Here is an 18,286-nt window from a genome sequence, read left to right as displayed (position 1 = left end):
CACCACGAACTCACCACAATCTCACCACCATATCACCATCATCTCACCACAATCTCACCAAAATAGCACCACAATCTCACCATCATCTCACCACAATCTCACCACAATCTCACCACAATCTAACCACAATCTCACCATCATCTTACCACAATCTTACCATCATCTCACCACAATCTCACCAAAATATCACAATCTCACCACGATCTCACCACAATCTCACTACAATCTCACCATCATCTTACCACAATCTTACCATCATCTCACCACAATCTCACCACAATCTCACCACAATCTCACCATCATCTTACCACAATCTCACAATCTCACCAAAATATCACCACAATCTCACCACAATCTCACCACAATCTCACCACAATCTCACCACCATCTCACCACAATCTCACCACCATCTCACCACAATCTCACCACAATCTCACCACAATCTCACCATCATCTTACCGCAATCTCACCAAATTCTCACCACAATCTCACCACAATCTCACTACAATCTCACCATCATCTTACCACAATCTTACCATCATCTCACCACAATCTCACCACAATATCACCACAATCTCACCATCATCTTACCACAATCTCACAACCTCACCAAAATATCACCACAATCTCACCACAATCTCACCACAATCTCACCACAATCTCACCACCATCTCACCACAATCTCACCACCATCTCACCACAATCTCACCACAATCTCACCACAATCTCACCATCATCTTACCGCAATCTCACCAAATTCTCACCACAATCTCACCACAATCTCACGATCATCTTAACACAATCTCACGATCTCACCACAATCTCAATCTCACCACAATCTCACCACAATCTCACCACAATATCACCATCATCTTACCACAATATTACCATGATCTCACCACGATCTCACCACAATCTCAATCTCACCACAATCTCACCACGATCTCACCACAATCTCAATCTCACCACAATCTCACCACAATATCACCATCATCTTACCACAATATTACCATGATCTCACCACGATCTCACCACAATCTCAATCTCACCACAATCTCACCACGATCTCACCACAATCTCAATCTCACCACAATCTCACCACGATCTGACCACAATCTCAATCTCACCACAATCTCACCACAATCTCAATCTCACCACAATCTCACCACAATCTCACCACAATCTCACCACGATCTCACCACAATCTCAATCTCACCACAATCTCACCACAATCTTACGACCGTCTTTACGACCAACGTAAGCTGCGTCGCATCCCCGCGTCCCCATTGGTCGGTTCCTCCCACGCCGCCCTCACCCATTGGCTGAAGCTTCAACACCCCCCCCCCACCCCCTCACCTTCCAAAACTCCCAGAGTTCCCAGTGCAACGATCGCTCGCTCCCCATTGGTCGACTTTAACCACGGGACACGCCCCTCCACTCCACCCCCCCCCCCTCCACCCCCCCTCAGTATCGCCAAATCCGATTGGCCCAGACTCCCTCCCCAACCTCCCCGCCCCCGGAAACGCTCCGCTCCGATTGGCCAAGCCCACACCGGCCGCCATCGTCCAATCAACTTCTGCTCTTCCTCAGTAACGCTCCGCTCCGATTGGCCCAGGATCCCCCCCCCCCCCCCGCCGCCCCCGCCGTTACCCGGAAATCCTCCGCTCCGATTGGCCGAGCCACACCGGTCGCCGCCGCCGCCGTCCAATCAACTTCGTCTCTTCCTCAGTCTCGCTCCGATTGGCCCAGGACCCCCACCCCAACCAGCCCCTCCCCACCTCGCCCCCGGAAATCCTCCGCTCCGATTGGCCGAGCCCCCACCGGCCGCCGACCAATCGACTTCGTCTCTTCCTCAGTCTCGCTCCTCGCGCCGATTGGCCCAGGACCCCCACCCCAACCAGCCCCTCCCCACCTCGCCCCCGGAAATCCTCCGCTCCGATTGGCCGAGCCCCCACCGGCCGCCGACCAATCGACTTCGTCTCTTCCACAGCATCGCTCCGCTCCGATTGGCCCAGGACCCACACCCCAACCAAGCCCACCCCCATGGAAATCGCTCCGCTCCGATTGGCCCAGGACCCACACACACACACCATCTCCCCCTCCCTCCCCCACCTCGCCCCCAGAAATCCTCCGCTCCGATTGGCCGAGCCCCCACCGGCCGCCGTCGTCGTCGACCAATCACTTCTTCTCTTCCTCTGTCTCCGGCCGGGTCAGCACCATGACGTCATCCTCGGGTCCTTCGAGAGAGGGGTGGGGGGATTTAGGCGTCCACAGAGGCTTGCCCGTTTTATTAGCGGGCTATGAGGGGGTAGGTCACGGGTAGAGATGCCTGTTTAAAAACGAAAACATTTTAACGACTTAAACATTTAATTAAAATCGACGCGGAATCACCGACGGCCAGCGTTAGTGGTGGTTCACCTTGGTCGTGAGAGCCTGGTGACATCTTCCTCAGCTAACTAACTAGTCACTAACTATTCTTAGTTTTTTCGGTAAAGTCACGTTGAAGAGAAACAACAAAATAACAAAATATATATAAAACAATAAAAAATTCTCACGACGTTTCGACCATAACTCAAACGGTCATCATCAGGTGTGTCGGTTTGCATAAATTTATTTTGAAAACGGCATATTTATTTATATATATAAAAATAACGTTTGCGTCACGCGCAAATAACGCAAACGTTATTTTTATATATATAAATAAATATGCCGTTTTCAAAATAAATTTATGCAAACCGACACACCTGATGATGACCGTTTGAGTTATGGTCGAAACGTCGTGAGAATTTTTTATTGTTTTATATATATTTTGTTATTTTGTTGTTTCTCTTCAACGTGACTTTACCGAAAAAACTAAGAATATGAATTACTGCAGTCACGAAAGCTTTAAATCAAAATTTAGTCACTAACTAGTTAGTAACTAGTTAGTAACTAGTTAGTAACTAGTTAGTGACTAGTTAGTGGTGGTTCACCTTGGTCGTGAGAGCCTGGTGACATCTTCCTCAGCTAACTAACTAGTCACTAACTAGTTAGTAACTAGTCAGTAACTAGTCAGTGACTAGTTAGTGGTGGTTCACCTTGGTCGTGAGAGCCTGGTGACATCTTCCTCAGCTAACTAACTAGTCACTAACTAGTTAGTAACTAGTCAGTAACTAGTCAGTGACTAGTTAGTGGTGGTTCACCTTGGTCGTGAGAGCCTGGTGACATCTTCCTCAGCTAACTAACTAGTCACTAACTAGTTAGTAACTAGTCAGTAACTAGTCAGTGACTAGTTAGTGGTGGTTCACCTTGGTCGTGAGAGCCTGGTGACATCTTCCTCAGCTAACTAACTAGTCACTAACTAGTTAGTAACTAGTCAGTAACTAGTCAGTGACTAGTTAGTGGTGGTTCACCTTGGTCGTGAGAGCCTGGTGACATCTTCCTCAGCTAACTAACTAGTCACTAACTAGTTAGTAACTAGTCAGTAACTAGTCAGTGACTAGTTAGTGGTGGTTCACCTTGGTCGTGAGAGCCTGGTGACATCTTCCTCAGCTAACTAACTAGTCACTAACTAGTTAGTAACTAGTCAGTAACTAGTCAGTGACTAGTTAGTGGTGGTTCACCTTGGTCGTGAGAGCCTGGTGACATCTTCCTCAGCTAACTAACTAGTCACTAACTAGTTAGTGACTAGTTAGTGACTAGTTAGTGGTGGCTCACCTTGGTCCTGAGAGCCTGGTGACATCTTCCTCAGCTAACTAACTAGTCACTAACTAGTTAGTAACTAGTTAGTGACTAGTTAGTGACTAGTTAGTGGTGGCTCACCTTGGTCGTGAGAGCCTGGTGACATCTTCCTCAGCTAACTAACTAGTCACTAACTAGTCACTAACTAGTCACTAACTAGTTAGTGACTAGTTAGTGACTAGTTAGTGACTAGTTAGTGGTGGTTCACCTTGGTCCTGAGAGCCTGGTGACATCTTCCTCAGCTAACTAACTAGTCACTAACTAGTTAGTGACTAGTTAGTGACTAGTTAGTGACTAGTTAGTGGTGGTTCACCTTGGTCGTGAGAGCCTGGTGACATCTTCCTCAGCTAACTAACTAGTCACTAACTAGTCACTAACTAGTTAGTGACTAGTTAGTGACTAGTTAGTGGTGGTTCACCTTGGTCCTGAGAGCCTGGTGACATCTTCCTCAGCTAACTAACTAGTCACTAACTAGTTAGTGACTAGTTAGTGACTAGTTAGTGACTAGTTAGTGGTGGTTCACCTTGGTCGTGAGAGCCTGGTGACATCTTCCTCAGCTAACTAACTAGTTAGTAACTAGTCACTAACTAGTTACTAACTAGTCACTAACTAGTTAGTGACTAGTTAGTGACTAGTTAGTGACTAGTTAGTGGAGGCTCACCTTGGTCCTGAGAGCCTGGTGACATCTTCCTCAGCTAACTAACTAGTCACTAACTAGTTAGTGACCAGTTAGTGACTAGTTAGTAACTAGTTAGTGACTAGTTAGTGGTGGCTCACCTTGGTCCTGAGAGCCTGGTGACATCTTCCTCAGCTAACTAACTAGTTAGTAACTAGTCACTAACTAGTTACTAACTAGTTAGTAACTAGTTAGTGACTAGTTAGTGACTAGTTAGTGGTGGCTCACCTTGGTCCTGAGAGCCTGGTGACATCTTCCTCAGCTAACTAGTCACTAACTAGTCACTAACTAGTTAGTGACTAGTTAGTGACTAGTTAGTGACTAGTTAGTGACTAGTTAGTGGTGGTTCACCTTGGTCGTGAGAGCCTGGTGACATCTTCCTCAGCTAACTAATTAGTCACTAACTAGTTAGTGACTAGTTAGTGACTAGTCACTAACTAGTTAGTGACTAGTTAGTGACTAGTTAGTGGTGGCTCACCTTGGTCGTGAGAGCCTGGTGACATCTTCCTCAGCTAACTAACTAGTCACTAACTAGTTACTAACTAGTTACTAACTAGTTAGTGACTAGTTAGTGACTAGTTAGTAACTAGTTAGTGGTGGTTCACCTTGGTCGTGAGAGCCTGGTGACATCTTCCTCAGCTAACTAATTAGTCACTAACTAGTTACTAACTAGTTACTAACTAGTTAGTGACTAGTTAGTGACTAGTTAGTAACTAGTTAGTAACTAGTTAGTGGTGGTTCACCTTGGTCGTGAGAGCCTGGTGACATCTTCCTCAGCTAACTAACTAGTCACTAACTAGTTAGTAACTAGTTAGTGACTAGTTAGTAACTAGTTAGTGGTGGTTCACCTTGGTCGTGAGAGCCTGGTGACATCTTCCTCAGCTAACTAACTAGTCACTAACTAGTTAGTGACTAGTTAGTAACTAGTTAGTGGTGGTTCACCTTGGTCGTGAGAGCCTGGTGACATCTTCCTCAGCTAACTAACTAGTCACTAACTAGTCACTAACTAGTTAGTGACTAGTTAGTGACTAGTTAGTGGTGGCTCACCTTGGTCGTGAGAGCCTGGTGACATCTTCCTCAGCTAACTAACTAGTCACTAACTAGTCACTAACTAGTCACTAACTAGTTAGTAACTAGTTAGTGACTAGTTAGTGACTAGTTAGTGGTGGCTCACCTTGGTCGTGAGAGCCTGGTGACATCTTCCTCAGCTAACTAACTAGTCAGTAACTAGTTAGTGACTAGTTAGTGACTAGTTAGTGGTGGCTCACCTTGGTCCTGAGAGCCTGGTGACATCTTCCTCAGCTAACTAACTAGTCACTAACTAGTTAGTAACTAGTTAGTGGTGGTTCACCTTGGTCGTGAGAGCCTGGTGACATCTTCCTCAGCTAACTAACTAGTCACTAACTAGTCACTAACTAGTTAGTGACTAGTTAGTGACTAGTTAGTGGTGGCTCACCTTGGTCCTGAGAGCCTGGTGACATCTTCCTCAGCTAACTAATTAGTCACTAACTAGTTACTAACTAGTTAGTGACTAGTTAGTGACTAGTTAGTGACTAGTTAGTGGTGGCTCACCTTGGTCCTGAGAGCCTGGTGACATCTTCCTCAGCTAACTAACTAGTCACTAACTAGTTAGTGACTAGTTAGTGACTAGTTAGTGACTAGTTAGTGACTAGTTAGTGGTGGCTCACCTTGGTCCTGAGAGCCTGGTGACATCTTCCTCAGCTAACTAACTAGTCACTAACTAGTCACTAACTAGTTAGTGACTAGTTAGTGACTAGTTAGTGGTGGCTCACCTTGGTCCTGAGAGCCTGGTGACATCTTCCTCAGCTAACTAACTAGTCACTAACTAGTTAGTGACTAGTTAGTGACTAATTAGTGACTAGTTAGTGACTAGTTAGTGGTGGCTCACCTTGGTCCTGAGAGCCTGGTGACATCTTCCTCAGCTAACTAACTAGTCACTAACTAGTTAGTGACTAGTTAGTGACTAGTTAGTAACTAGTTAGTGACTAGTTAGTGGTGGCTCACCTTGGTCCTGAGAGCCTGGTGACATCTTCCTCAGCTAACTAACTAGTCACTAACTAGTTAGTGACTAGTTAGTGACTAGTTAGTGACTAGTTAGTGACTAGTTAGTGGTGGCTCACCTTGGTCCTGAGAGCCTGGTGACATCTTCCTCAGCTCGTGGGGGGCATGATTCTGCAGAAACTCCTCCTCCTCTGCCTTTAACTGGTGGGGCAGAAGGTCGCGGAGAGGGAGGTCACATGGAGGTCACACGGGGGTCACACGGGGGTCACAAGGGGGTCACACGGGGGTCACAAGGGGGTCACAAGGGGGTCACAAGGGGGGTTACACGGGGGTCGTACGGGGGGTCTCAAGGGGGTCGTACGGGGGTCACAAGGGGGTCGTACGGGGGTCACACGGAGGTCACAGAGTCACATGGGTCACACAAGGTCACAGGCAGGTGGGTGAGTGAGTGGGTGAGTGGGTGGGTGATTGGGTGGGTAGGTGGGTGGGTGAGTGGGTGAGTGCGTGGGTGGGTGGGTGATTGGGTGGGTGAGTGGGAGGGTAGGTGGGTGGGTGATTGGGTGGGTGAGTGGGTGGGTGAGTGGGTGGGTGAGTGGGAGGGTACGTGGGTGGGTGATTGGGTGGGTAGGTGGGTGGGTGAGTGGGTGGGTGATTGGGTGGGTAGGTGAGTGGGTGGGTGATTTGGTGAGTGGGTGGGTGAGTGGGTGGGTGAGTGGGTGGGTGAGTGGGTGGGTGAGTGGGAGGGTACGTGGGTGGGTGATTGGGTGGGTAGGTGGGTGGGTGAGTGGGTGGGTGATTGGGTGGGTAGGTGAGTGGGTGGGTGATTTGGTGAGTGGGTGGGTGAGTGCGTGGGTGGGTGAGTGGGGGAGTGCATGGGTGGGTGGGTGATTGGGTGGGTGAGTGGGAGGGTAGGTGGGTGGGTGATTGGGTGGGTGAGTGGGTGGGTGAGTGGGTGGGTGAGTGGGAGGGTACGTGGGTGGGTGATTGGGTGGGTAGGTGGGTGGGTGAGTGGGTGGGTGATTGGGTGGGTAGGTGAGTGGGTGGGTGATTTGGTGAGTGGGTGGGTGAGTGGGTGGGTGAGTGGGTGGGTGAGTGGGAGGGTACGTGGGTGGGTGATTGGGTGGGTAGGTGGGTGGGTGAGTGGGTGGGTGATTGGGTGGGTAGGTGAGTGGGTGGGTGATTTGGTGAGTGGGTGGGTGAGTGCGTGGGTGGGTGAGTGGGGGAGTGAGTGGGGGGGGGTGAGTGGGTAGGTGGGGGGGGGGGTGAGTGGGTGGGTGAGTGGGTGAGTGTGTGAGTGAGTGGGAGGGTAGGTGGTTGGGTGAGTGAGTGAGTAGGTGAGTGGGCGGGTGAGCGGGTGGGTGAGTGAGGGAGTGAGTGTGCGGGTGAGTGGGCGGGTGGGTTAGTGAGTGGGTTAGTGGGTGGGTGAGTGGGTGAATGAGTTGGTGGGCGAGTGAGTTGGTGAGTGGGCGGGTGGGTTAGTGAGTGGGTGGGTGAGTGAGTGAATGAGTGTATGAGTGAATCCGTGTATGAGTGAGTGTATGAGTGAGTGAATTGAGTGAGTGTATGTATGAGTGAGTGTGTGAGTGTGTATGTGAGTGAGTGTATGAATGAGTGTATGAGTGAGTGTATGAGTGAGTGTATGAGTGAGTGTATGAGTGAGTGAGTGTATGAGTTAGTGAATGAGTGAATGAATGAGTGAATGAGTTAGTAAATGAGTGAGTGAATGAATGAGTGACTGAGTTAGTAAATGAGTGAATGAGTGAGTTAGTAAATGAGTTAGTGAATGAGTGAATGAATGAGTGAATGATTGAGTGAGTGAATGAATGAGTGAATGATTTAGTGAGTGAATGAATGAGTGAATGAGTTAGTAAATGAGTGAATGAGTGAGTGAATGAGTGAGTGTATGAGTGAGTGAGTGTATGAGTGAGTGAGTGAGTGTATGAGTGAGTGAGTGTATGAGTGAGTGAGTGTATGAGTGAGTGAGTGTATGAGTGAGTGAGTGTATGAGTGAGTGAGTGTATGAGTGAGTGTATGAGTGAGTGAGTGTATGAGTGAGTGAATGAGTGAGTGTATGAGTGAGCGTATGAGTGAATGAGTGAGTGTATGAGTGAGTGTATGAGTGAGTGAGTGTATGAGTGAGTGTATGAGTGAGTGTATGAGTTAGTGAATGAGTGAATGAATGAGTGTATGAGTGAATGAATGAGTGAATGATTTAGTAAATGAGTGAGTGAATGAGTGAGTGAATGAATGAGTTAGTAAATGAGTGAATGAGTGAGTTAGTAAATGAGTTAGTGAATGAGTGAATGAATGAGTGAATTATTGAGTGAGTGAATGAATGAGTGAATGATTGAGTGAGTGAATGAATGAGTGAATGAGTTAGTAATTGAGTGAATGAGTGAGTGTATGAGTGAGTGTATGAGTGAGTGTACGAGTGAGTGTACGAGTGAGCGAGTGAGTGAGTGAGTGTATGAGTGAGTGTATGAGTGAGTGAGTGTATGAGTGAGTGTATGAGTGAGTGTACGAGTGAGCGTATGAGTGAGCGTATGAGTGAGTGAGTGTATGAGTGAGTGTGTGAGTGAGTGTATGAGTGAGTGAGTGTATGAGTGAGTGTACGAGTGAGCGTATGAGTGAGTGAGTGAGTGTATGAGTGAGTGTATGAGTGAGTGAGTGTATGAGTGAGTGAGTGTATGAGTGAGTGAATGTATGAGTGAGTGAGTGTATGAGTGAGTGTATGAGTGAGTGAGTGTATGAGTGAGTGAGTGAGTGTATGAGTGAGTGTATGAGTGAGTGAGTGTACGAGTGAGCGTGTGAGTGAGTGAGTGTATGAGTGAGTGTATGAGTGAGCGTATGAGTGAGTGTACGAGTGAGCGTATGAGTGAGTGAGTGAGCGTATGAGTGAGTGAGTGTATGAGTGAGTGTGTGAGTGAGTGTATGAGTGAGTGAGTGAGTGTATGAGTGAGTGTATGAGTGAGTGTATGAGTGAGTGAGTGAGTGTAAGAGTGAGTGAGTGTATGAGTGAGTGAGTGAGTGTATGAGTGAGCGTATGCGTGAGTGAGTGTACGAGTGAGTGTATGAGTGAGTGAGTGTATGAGTGAGTGTATGAGTGAGTGTATGAGTGAGTGAGTGAGTGTATGAGTGAATGTACGAGTGAGTGTACGAGTGAGTGTACGAGTGAGCGTGTGAGTGAGTGTATGAGTGAGTGTATGAGTGAGTGAGTGTATCAGTGAGTGAGTGTATGAGTGAGTGTACGAGTGAGTGTATGAGTGAGTGTATGAGTGAGTGAGTGTATGAGTGAGTGTATGAGTGAGTGTACGAGTGAGTGTATGAGTGAGTGAGTGTATGAGTGAGTGTACGAGTGAGTGTACGAGTGAGTGAGTGAGTGTACGAGTGAGCGTGTGAGTGAGTGTATGAGTGAGTGTATGAGTGAGTGAGTGTATGAATGAGTGAGTGTATGAGTGAGTGAGTGTATGAGTGAGTGAGTGTATGAGTGAGTGAGTGTATGAGTGAGTGTATGAGTGAGTGAGTGTATGAGTGAGTGAGTGTATGAGTGAGTGTACGAGTGAGCGTATGAGTGAGTGAGTGTATGAGTGAGTGTACGAGTGAGTGTATGAGTGAGTGAGTGTATGAGTGAGTGAGTGTATGAGTGAGTGAGCGTATGAGTGAGTGAGTGAGTGTACGAGTGAGTGTACGAGTGAGTGAGTGAGTGTACGAGTGAGCAAGTGAGTGTACGAGTGAGTGTACGAGTGAGTGTACGAGTGAGCGTGTGAGTGAGTGAGTGTACGAGTGAGTGTATGAGTGAGTGAGTGTATGAGTGAGTGTACGAGTGAGTGAGTGAGTGTACGAGTGAGTGTATGAGTGAGTGAGTGTATGAGTGAGTGTATGAGTGAGTGTACGAGTGAGTGTACGAGTGAGTGTACGAGTGAGTGTATGAGTGAGTGTACGAGTGAGTGTACGAGTGAGTGTATGAGTGAGTGTATGAGTGAGTGTATGAGTGAGTGTACGAGTGAGTGTATGAGTGAGTGTACGAGTGAGTGTACGAGTGAGTGTATGAGTGAGTGTATGAGTGAGTGTACGAGTGAGTGTATGAGTGAGTGAGTGTATGAGTGAGTGAGTGTATGAGTGAGTGAGCGTATGAGTGAGTGAGTGAGTGTACGAGTGAGTGTACGAGTGAGTGAGTGAGTGTACGAGTGAGCGAGTGAGTGTACGAGTGAGTGTACGAGTGAGTGTACGAGTGAGCGTGTGAGTGAGTGAGTGTATGAGTGAGTGAGTGAGTGTATGAGTGAGTGAGTGTATGAGTGAGTGTACGAGTGAGTGAGTGAGTGAGTGTACGAGTGAGTGTATGAGTGAGTGTATGAGTGAGTGTATGAGTGAGTGAGTGAGTGTATGAGTGAGTGTATGAGTGAGCGTGTGAGTGAGTGAGTGTACGAGTGAGTGTACGAGTGAGTGTAGGAGTGAGTGTACGTGTGAGTGTATGAGTGAGTGAGTGAGTGTATGAGTGAGTGAGTGTATGAGTGAGTGTATGAGTGAGTGTATGAGTGAGTGAGTGAGTGTACGAGTGAGTGAGTGTATGAGTGAGTGAGTGTACGAGTGAGTGAGTGTATGAGTGAGTGAGTGTATGAGTGAGTGTATGAGTGAGTGAGTGTATGAGTGAGTGAGTGAGTGTACGAGTGAGTGAGTGAGTGTATGAGTGAGTGTACGAGTGAGTGTACGAGTGAGTGTACGAGTGAGTGTACGAGTGAGTGTACGTGTGAGTGTATGAGTGAGTGAGTGAGTGTATGAGTGAGTGAGTGTATGAGTGAGTGTATGAGTGAGTGTATGAGTGAGTGAGTGAGTGTACGAGTGAGTGAGTGTATGAGTGAGTGAGTGTACGAGTGAGTGAGTGTATGAGTGAGTGAGTGTATGAGTGAGTGTATGAGTGAGTGAGTGTATGAGTGAGTGAGTGAGTGTACGAGTGAGTGAGTGAGTGTATGAGTGAGTGTACGAGTGAGCGTGTGAGTGAGTGAGTGAGTGTATGAGTAAGTGAGTGTACGAGTGAGTGTGTGAGTGAGTGAGTGTACGAGTGAGTGTACGAGTGAGTGTACGAGTGAGTGTACGAGTGAGTGTATGAGTGAGTGTATGAGTGAGTGTATGAGTGAGTGTACGAGTGAGTGTACGAGTGAGTGTATGAGTGAGTGTACGAGTGAGCGTGTGAGTGAGTGAGTGTATGAGTGAGTGTATGAGTGAGTGTACGAGTGAGTGTACGAGTGAGTGTACGTGTGAGTGAGTGAGTGTATGAGTGAGTGTACGAGTGAGTGAGTGTATGAGTGAGTGAGTGTATGAGTGAGTGTATGAGTGAGTGTACGAGTGAGTGAGTGAGTGAGTGTACGAGTGAGTGTACGAGTGAGTGTACGTGTGAGTGAGTGAGTGTATGAGTGAGTGTACGAGTGAGTGAGTGTATGAGTGAGTGAGTGTATGAGTGAGTGTATGAGTGAGTGAGTGTACGAGTGAGTGAGTGAGCGTGTGAGTGAGTGAGTGTATGAGTGAGTGTATGAGTGTATGAGTGAGTGAGTGAGTGTATGAGTGAGTGTATGAGTGAGTGTACGAGTGAGTGTACGAGTGAGTGAGTGAGTGCTCCATCCAGCAGTGGAGAGGGGTGGCTCACCGTGGCTCCCATCCTGCGCAGAGCAAGGAAGACACGCACCTTCTGCCTCGAGAAGGAGTCAAGGGGGCGATCGGCCCCAGGGCAACCCCCCTGGGCACCTCCCGGCAACCCGTGACTCATCTACAGACACACACAGAGACACAGAGACACAGACAGAGACACACAGAGAGACACAGAGACACACACAGAGAGAGACACAGAGACACACACAGAGAGAGACACAGAGACAGAGACACACAGACAGAGACACACAGAGACACAGAGACACACAGACACAGGGACACAGACAGAGAGAGACACAGAGAGACACACAGAGAGACACAGAGACACACACACAGAGACACAGAGACACACAGACAGAGAGACACAGAGACACACAGACAGAGACACACAGAGAGACACACAGAGACACAGAGACACACAGAGAGACAAAGAGATACAGAGACAGAGAGACACACAGAGAGACAGACAGAGAGACAGACAGAGAGACACAGACAGAGAGACAGAGAGAGACAGAGACAGAGAGACACAGAGACACACAGACAGAGAGACAGAGAGAGACACAGAGACACAGAGAGACACAGAGACACACAGAGCAACAAAGAGATACAGAGACACACAGACAAAGACACACAGACAGAGAGAGACACAGAGACACAGAGAGACACAGGGACACAGACAGAGAGACACACAGAGACACAGAGAGACACAGAGACACAGACAGAGACACACAGAGCAACAAAGAGATACAGAGACAGAGAGACACAGAGACACACAGACAGAGAGACACAGAGACACAGACAGAGACACAGACAGAGACACACAGACAGAGACATACAGAGAGACAGACAGAGAGACACACACAGAGACACAGAGACACAGACAGAGAGAGACACAGAGAGACACACAGAGAGACACAGAGACACACACAGAGACACAGAGACACACAGACAGAGAGACACAGAGACACAGACAGAGACACACAGAGCAACAAAGAGATACAGAGACAGAGAGACACAGAGACACACAGACAGAGAGACACAGAGACACAGACAGAGACACACAGACAGAGACACACAGACAGAGACACACAGAGACACAGACAGAGACACACAGAGAGACAAAGAGATACAGAGACAGAGAGACACAGAGACACACAGACAGAGAGACACAGAGACAAAGAGATAGAGAGACACAGAGAGACAGACAGAGAGACAGACAGAGAGAGACACAGAGACACAGAGAGACATAGAGACACACAGAGCAACAAAGAGATACAGAGACATACAGACAGAGACACAGACAGAGAGACACAGAGACACAGACAGAGACACAGACAGAGACACACAGACAGAGAGACACAGAGACACAGACAGAGACACACAGAGAGACAAAGAGATACAGAGACAGAGAGACACAGAGACACAGACAGAGACACACAGAGCAACAAAGAGATACAGAGACAGAGAGACACACAGACAGAGAGACACAGAGACACAGACAGAGACACAGACAGAGACACACAGACAGAGACACACAGAGACACAGACAGAGACACACAGAGAGACAAAGAGATACAGAGACAGAGAGACACAGAGACACAGACAGAGACACACAGAGCAACAAAGAGATACAGAGACAGAGAGACACACAGACAGAGAGACACAGAGACACAGACAGAGACACAGACAGAGACACACAGACAGAGACACACAGAGACACAGACAGAGACACACAGAGAGACAAAAAGATACAGAGACAGAGAGGAGACACACAGACAGAGAGACACAGAGACAAAGAGATACAGAGAGACACAGAGAGACAGACAGAGAGACAGACAGAGAGACACAGAGACACACAGACACAGACAGAGAGAGACACAGAGAGACAGACAGAGAGACACACAGAGAGACACACAGAGAAACACAGACAGATAGACACACAGAGAGAGACAGACAGAGAGACACAGAGAGATACACAGAGACAGACAGAGAGACAGACAGAGAGACAAAGAGATACAGAGAGACACACAGAGAGACAGACAGAGAGACACAGAGACAGAGAGACACAGAGAGACACAGAGACACAGACAGAGAGACACACAGAGAGACAGACAGAGAGACACAGACAGAGACACAGAGAGACACACAGAGAGACAGACAGAGAGACAAAGAGACACAGAGAGACACAGAGACAGAGAGACAGAGAGAGACAGAAACAGAGAGACACAGACAGAGAGACAGACAGAGAGAGACACACAGAAAGAAAGACAGAGAGACAAAGAGACACAGAGAGACACAGAGAGACACAGAGACAGAGAGACACAGATCCAGAGAGACAGACAAAGAGAGACACAGAGAGACAGAGAGCGAGACAGACAGAGAGACACAGAGACACAGACAGAGAGACAGACAGAGAGACACACAGAGAGACACAGACAGAGAGACACACAGAGAGAGACAGACAGAGAGACACAGAGACAAAGAGACACAGAGACAGACAGAGAGACAGAGAGAGAGACAAAGAGATACAGAGAGACACACAGAGAGACAGACAGAGACACAGAGACACAGAGAGACACAGAGACACAGACAGAGAGACACAGAGAGACACAGAGAGACACAGACAGAGACACAGAGAGACACACAGATAGACAGACAGAGAGACAAAGAGACACAGAGAGACACAGAGACAAAGAGACACAAAGAGACACAGAGACAGAGAGACACAGAGACAGAGAGACACAGAGACACAGAGACAGACAGAGAGAGACACAGAGAGACAGAGAGAGACAAAGAGACACAGAGAGACACAGAGACAGACAGACAGACAGAGAGAGACACAGACAGAGAGAGACACACAGAGAGACACAGATAGACACAGACACAGAGAGACACAGACACAGAGAGACAGAGACAGAGAGACACAGACAGAGAGACACAGACACAGAGAGACACAGAGACAGAGAGACAGACAGAGAGAGACACACAGAGAGACAGAGAGAGACAAAGAGACACAGAGAGACAGAGAGAGAGACACAGACAGAGAGAGACACACAGAGAGACAGAGACAAAGAGACACAGACAGAGACACAGACAGAGACACAGAGACAGAGAGAGACACAGACACAGAGAGACACAGACAGAGACACACAGAGAGACAGAGAGACACAGAGACAGAGAGACAGAGAGACACAGAGAGGTAGTGGGTGGTGATAGTGGAGGGTAGTGGGTGGTGATAGTGGGTGGTAGTAGTGGGGGGTAGTGGTAGTAGGTGGTGATAGTGGGTGGTAGTAGTGGGGGGTAGTGGTAGTGGTGATAGTCGGCGGTAGTAGTGGGGGGTAGTGGTGGTGGTGATAGTGGGTGGTAGTGGGTGGTGGTAGTGGGTGGTGATAGTGGGTGGTGGTGATAGTGGGTGGTAGTAGTGGGGGGTAGTGGGGGGGTATTGGTGGTGGTGATAGTGGGTGGTGGTGATAGTGGGTCGTAGTAGTGGGGGGTAGTGGTAGTGGTGATAGTGGGTGGTAGTGGGGGGTAGTGGATGGTGATAGTTTGTGGTGGTGATAGTGGGTGGTGGTGATAGTGGGTGGTAGTGGGGGGGTATTGGTGGTGGTGATAGTGGGTGTTAGTAGTGGGGGGTAGTGGTGGTGGTGATAGTGGGTGGTAGTGGGTGGTAGTAGTGGGTGGTGAGTGTGGGTGGTAGTAGTGGGGGGTAGTGGTGGTGGTGGTGATAGTGGGTGGTAGTAGTGGGTGGTGAGTGTGGGTGGTAGTAGTGGGGGGTAGTGGTGGTGATAGTGGGTGGTAGTAGTGGGTGGTAGTAGTGGGGGGTAGTGGTGGTGGTGATAGTGGGTGGTAGTGGGTGGTAGTAGTGGGTGGTAGTAGTGGGGGGTAGTGGTGGTGTGCCATGCCCAATGTTTAATCGTCGCCAAATGATTTTGCTGCAAAGAAGCCTCTGCTTACGACTCATAGACACCCATAGAGACCCATAGAGACCCATACTCAGAGACCCACACAGACCCACAGAGACCCACACTCATAGAGACCCATAGAGACCCATAGAGACCCACAGAGACCCACACTCATAGAGACCCATAGAGACCCATAGAGACCCATAGAGACCCACAGAGACCCATAGAGACCCACAGACCCACAGAGACCCACAGACCCACAGAGACCCATAGTGACCCACACAGACACACACAGACCCATAGTGACCCACACAGACCCACAGACCCACAGAGACCCATACTCATAGAGACCCACAGAGACCCACAGAGACCCACACTCATAGAGACCCATAGAGACCCACAGAGACCCATACTCATAGAGACCCACACAGACCCATAGAGACCCATAGAGACACACACAGACCCACAGAGACCCAGACTCATAGAGACCCATAGAGACCCACAGAGACCCATACTCATAGAGACCCACACAGACCCATAGAGACCCATACTCATAGAGACCCACACAGACCCATAGAGACCCATACTCATAGAGACCCACAGAGACCCACAGAGACCCATAGAGACACACACAGACCCATAGAGACCCACACAGACCCATAGAGACCCACAGAACCACACAGACCCATAGAGACACACACAGACCCATAGAGACACACAGACCCATAGAGACCCACAGACCCACAGAGACCCATAGAGACACACACAGACCCATAGAGACCCACACAGACCCATAGAGACCCACAGACCCACACAGACCCATAGAGACACACACAGACCCATAGAGACACACAGACCCATAGAGACCCACAGACCCACAGAGACCCATAGAGACACACACAGACCCATAGAGACTCACACAGACCCATAGAGACCCACAGACCCACACAGACCCATAGAGACACACACAGACCCATAGAGACACACAGACCCATAGAGACCCACAGACCCACAGAGAACCATAGAGACACACACAGACCCATAGAGACCCACACAGACCCACACAGACCCACAGACACCCATACTCATAGAGACCCATAGAGACCCACAGACACCCATACTCGGGCGGGCTGTAGTAGCGCGAACCACTGCACCACCACTCCCCAAAGACAAAGATCCCCCAGGTAGCCTCTACCAGGCTGTAGGGGCAAGTGCTGTGAGTAGCACCTAGACACAGACAAAGATCCCCCGTGTAGCCTCTACCAGGCTGTAGGGGCAAGTGCTCTCAGTGGCACCTACACACAGACAAAGATCCCCCGTGTAGCCTCTAGCAGGCTGTAGGGGCAAGTGCTGTCAGTAGCGAGTAGCAGCGCCTATGAAGGCTACCGGCACTGTGGCTACACAGAGGCGGTGGCCACCAGCACCACCACCACCACGCCCGGCCGTCTTTGTCTCTCATTTGAGACTGAGTCGACCTTGGCGAGTGATGGTTACGCTAACCGCTGCACCACCGCTCCCCACACACACATACACACAGCCACGGGACATAACTTCAAACAAAGTGAAAAGCATGCGTAAAACAAACTTAACAACATTTGAAACAGAGAGAGAGAGAGATAAAAAAAACCCTCACTTTGCAGGTCGAAATGCGACAAGGGCCCCGACGGGGGTCTCCGCGGAGCCTCGGCCTCGCCTAGCCAGCCAGGCCGGCCTGAGGTGAGGGTGGGGCGGCAGGGCAGACCCTGGTCGGGGGGGGGGGGGGTTACCGGTCAGCCAACCCTCCTGAGGTAAAAAAAAAATTGTTTTAATTAAATTTATTTTTATTTGTTTAGCTTCGGGTCTTTTGTTATAGGAGCCTCGATTGATCGGACGGCCCTCGGCGAGGGCTAAAGTCTTAAACGTCGACTTAAAATGGAACAAATTTCCCTCAAGCACAAGTCGTCTCTCACTTTCAACTGCTTGGGAATCGATTCCGAGATATTCGATTGTGTTATTCCGCGAGTTCGATTCCCCGTTCGCTCTAAAGGAGTGGGAATCGGTTTGTTTTGTTAATCGTAGTAGATCCGCTTTTCGATTGCCCGTTGTACGTTTCGTGGGGGGAGGGGGCGACGAATCGATGATCTTTTCAAAATTAATAACACGATAGGAATCGATGCCGTGATAACCGGCAAGTCAGTTGAATCGATTCTGTTGTTTCGATTAACCATACTCGATTTTTCATCTCTTTTGGATGCCGGTAATCGATTACGTTCCCGTTTAGTTTGTACAGCGGGAAATCGAAACATTTTATTGATACTGAATAATCGATCCAATTCCTTACAGA

At 48.7% G+C, this 18,286-nt stretch overlaps 1 protein-coding gene across 1 annotated transcript; it reads right to left on the bottom strand.

The window, feature by feature from the left end:
* Positions 1–1,291: 1,291 nt before the first annotated feature.
* LOC116958280 (beta-catenin-interacting protein 1) lies at positions 1,292–18,104 on the bottom strand. Its single transcript, XM_076056316.1, has 4 exons — positions 17,597–18,104; positions 12,060–12,179; positions 6,538–6,619; positions 1,292–2,237 (listed from the first exon to the last, which is right to left on the bottom strand). Exons 2-4 carry the CDS (start codon positions 12,177–12,179, stop codon positions 2,179–2,181), a joined length of 261 nt encoding a protein of 86 aa, XP_075912431.1. The 5' UTR covers positions 17,597–18,104; the 3' UTR covers positions 1,292–2,178.
* Between the last annotated feature and the right edge of the window lie 182 nt (positions 18,105–18,286).

Source organism: Petromyzon marinus, chromosome 75 (assembly GCF_048934315.1).
Source record: "Petromyzon marinus isolate PM22_M1 ecotype Great Lakes invasive population chromosome 75, UKy_Petmar_22M1.pri1.0, whole genome shotgun sequence".
Classification (NCBI taxonomy): domain Eukaryota; kingdom Metazoa; phylum Chordata; class Hyperoartia; order Petromyzontiformes; family Petromyzontidae; genus Petromyzon; species Petromyzon marinus.
The sequence above is the reverse complement of the archived record's forward strand: the minus strand, read 5'-3'. Positions and strand labels throughout refer to the sequence as shown.

Bases quoted from the DNA above. Each gene is read 5' to 3' on its own strand.
- LOC116958280 (XM_076056316.1), bottom strand. From the start codon at position 12,179: ATGAGTCACGGGTTGCCGGGAGGTGCCCAGGGGGGTTGCCCTGGGGCC. The intron at 6,620-12,059 runs GTGAGCCACCCC...CTGCCCCACCAG, and splicing joins TGCGCAGGATGGGAGCCACG to TTAAAGGCAGAGGAGGAGGA. The intron at 2,238-6,537 runs GTGAGCCACCAC...CCTCTCTCGAAG, and splicing joins ACCAGGCTCTCAGGACCAAG to GACCCGAGGATGACGTCATG.